The 3328-nt window shown below is 34.2% G+C and overlaps 1 protein-coding gene across 1 annotated transcript; it reads left to right on the top strand.

The window, feature by feature from the left end:
• The first annotated feature begins 1560 nt into the window (after positions 1-1560).
• Positions 1561-1908, top strand: LOC149252710 (uncharacterized). The gene has a single exon (XM_089454247.1). It carries the CDS (start codon positions 1561-1563, stop codon positions 1906-1908), a length of 348 nt encoding a protein of 115 aa, XP_089310373.1.
• The last annotated feature ends 1420 nt before the right edge of the window (positions 1909-3328 follow it).

The following is a 3328-nucleotide window of genomic DNA, read 5'->3' as shown; positions in this document are numbered from 1 at the left end:
CCATTCCAATAAATCTCTATTGAATTTGAGACAAAATCCACCAAAAAAAATATTACCAAATAAGGTAACAAATGTCTCACACTAAACCCAAAAACTCCAACTATTAATATTTGCAATATTACACAACATTTAATGTTGGGATGCATAATATAGTAGTCTACTTTATAGACAAAATAAGCTTTTTGCAGAGTATTTTTGATAAATTTTAATAAAAAATTTGAAATAAATTTTCAAAAACTTGAATTTAAATTATTTAATATAAAAATATTTTAAATAACAAATAACCACACTCTTATTTGAGATTTTTTCAATTCAATTCAATAATATATATATATATATATATATATATTCCAATTATTTAATGTTAAAAAATGTAATAGATAGTGAGCCAAATTGTGATTCTTTTAGAATTTAATAAATTATATACCATGTGGGCCAGCATTAAAAACTGAATCGCAGTGTGGATATTGTTGACCCCAAAACCCTATGGGCTTGGTACTCAGACAAAATTTATTTACCAGTCTATAAAATATTTAATACGGTCAAGCAGTATACGCCGAACCTTAAATTTATACAAAAATTCCGATTGTTTAATGTTAAGACATGTAATAGATAGTGAATCAAATTATGATTCTTTTAGAATCTAATAAGTTATTACCATTTGTGCCAACATTAAAAACTGAATTGCAGTGTGGATATTATTGATCCCAAAACCTAGGAACTTGATTTCAGAAAAAACTTATTTACCAGTCTATAAAATATTTAATACGGTCAAGCAATATATACAGACCCTTAATTTTATACAGATTTAAATTCAGGTTGTATATACCTACCCTTAAATTTATACAAGTTTGAATGTAAGGACAAGCATATGGAGCCCCACCTCATTAAATATCCTATGGACCGGGAGAAATATGGGTTGCCTGGTTCCTAGGGTAGGGTTTCCAAAGTGGTGAGCGTGTGGATTGGATTCCCCAAAGACGGTGATAGATTTCTGGCTTTTTGAATCTTCATCTGTTTTTATTTGACAAAACGTCTTTTCCTGATTTGAATTCTAGGGATCTGTGAGTTTTAGTCGTGTCAGAAAAGCAGTGGTCACAATGAAATTAGGGATTCGTGTCAAGGTAGGAAACATCTGGAAATCTGAGAAGAGATCTAGACCGTTGATCGAGCGTCCATTTACGCGCAGCAAACTCGCTCAAGCAAACGACGAGAAAGGACAGGGACACTGTATGTGCCGGTAGTAGCTTTCGGCTCGGAGGCCCACGCTTTTTGTACAGACCTTTGGTATTATTTATACTCTGTTTCTTATCTTGAAGTTTTACAGAAGCCACTAGGGGCTCACAGGCGTGCGATTCCCTTCTTATCGTTTGCCTGAAAAACAAGGCGACGTCTGCTCGCGAGTGCTGCGATTCACGTGCTTCTGTTACTTGTTGCTTTCCTGCATCCCCTATTTTAGGGTAAGCATCCCCCGGCTCGCTGATATGTAGGGCTTTTGAGAGGCCCAGGAGAGATACCATAGCTCAACCTAGGCGCAACGGTGGAGGACTGTTTGGAACAATGGCTTCTGCGTCGCCGTCTGCTTTACAGGTGCTCTTAATTCTGGTGATCGTGGCGTTGTTTCTCATGTTTTCGTGGTACATGACCTACGAATCGGCGCTGGAGGGTTTGATGGATCAGCTCAACGTGGTGCTCATTCTGTGTCCCGTGTTGTTGCTCTTGATAGTCCACTGGTTGTCTGTGGTGGAGAAGCCAACGTTGCCGTTGCCTCGATCGGAGCCCAACGCCATCCATAGGGCCGGTGGCTCGCCCTGGGGGGTCGGCTTGCTTGTGCTGGTGCTTATGGTCATGATTTCTTATCAGTCCAGCTTTCATGACCAGTGGTTTCCTTTGTTTACCAGAGGCTAGTGTTTAGGCTCTTTATCTTTTTACTTTTGTGAAGGATGAACGGCTTTTTGCTTGCTTTTTGACCAATCGCTTCCTTCTGTTTATATTGTAAACTTCACGGTTAATGTGAGTAATGGCGGATGTGGCTTTCGAGCTGTTCTGGGTTCGAATCTGCAATACTGGAAGAAGAAAAGGACCGAGATGGTACCTTGCTGTGTTTTCCCGTTCTTGAAACTTCTGGTTTCTGTCTTTGTACTCGACTGCACATGTAAATGAAAGACCAGTTTTACAGATCTTGACTTTGATATTATTTAATACCTTTTAAAAGTGGTAATTGTTTTTTAAAGAAAATTAATAAGAGTGAGAGTTGATATAGCAATATTCATAAGCATTTATTCTTTACAACAATATTTTTGTATGATCATGTCATTAGCATCTGCAGGGAATTGAAATTGGGTAGTAGAGATACCAAGCCTTTTACCTAACTACTCATTATAAATAAGCCCAATATTGAAATTGGGTAGCAGAGGTAACAACCTTTTTACCTAACTACTTATTAGAAATAAGCCCTGTTAAACTAGACTAATAATAAAAGATTATATATGTTATTTTCTGTTAAAGTTCCTTTAATTTGGATTCTAATAAATATCAAGAATAAGTGAGTTGTGGAGAAACTCAGGTTGCAGGTTTAATGGCGAAATCTGGACTACTCTGGACTAATAATAAAATATTATATATGTTATTTTCTGTTAAAGTTCCTTTAATTTGGATTCCAATAAATATTAAGAATAAGTGAGTTGTGAAGAAACCCAGGTTGCAGGTTTAATGGCGAAATCTGGACTAACTGAAATTTGATCTACTGCGTTGTCAATTTGTGTCAAAGTGTTGGAGCCTACCTGTATTTCTAAATTTAAGTTTAAAGAAAGCGAGAAGCTTTCATGGTATGAGGAATGATTATTTCATGAAAGGAAACTAACTAGCCTGCATTAATGTAATCTTGATATAAAACATTATAACGCAGTGGGAAAATAACAATGATTTTTATATATATTGCGGGCTAATATAAGTGGGCAATTAATAATAATAACAATTATTCAATGGGCAATTCACAATGATAATAAATATTCATGCTATCCATTCATTGGCAGTGCTTAAAAAGAATAAGTCATTTAAAATTAAATTTTGTTTTTTTATATTTTTAATTTGTTTAGTTATATTTAAATATCCGCTATTAATTATTAATTGACAATGTAAGGTATTATTTTAAAAGAAAAAAACAGAAGTTGAAGCCTTTAAGGTCACCTTCAATGAAAGTACTAGTTTTTTATTTAATTTCAAATTTAGTTTAATCTTTTATTTTAAAAGAATTAAAAAATGTAAATCTAATTTATATAAAAAGTTAAAATAAAATTATAATAATGTATTTTTCATTTTTTAAATG

The sequence above is a fragment of the Pinus tabuliformis genome, chromosome 7, assembly GCF_031772625.1.
Source record: "Pinus tabuliformis cultivar Carrire ecotype Pingquan chromosome 7, CPIR1, whole genome shotgun sequence".
NCBI classification, from domain to species: Eukaryota; Viridiplantae; Streptophyta; class Pinopsida; order Pinales; family Pinaceae; genus Pinus; species Pinus tabuliformis.
Note: the sequence above shows the minus strand (reverse complement) of the source record. Positions and strands in the feature narration are given on the sequence as shown.

What these genes read in the sequence shown, in the direction of transcription:
- LOC149252710 (XM_089454247.1), top strand. Translation starts at nt 1,561, where the DNA reads ATGGCTTCTGCGTCGCCGTCTGCTTTACAGGTGCTCTTAATTCTGGTG.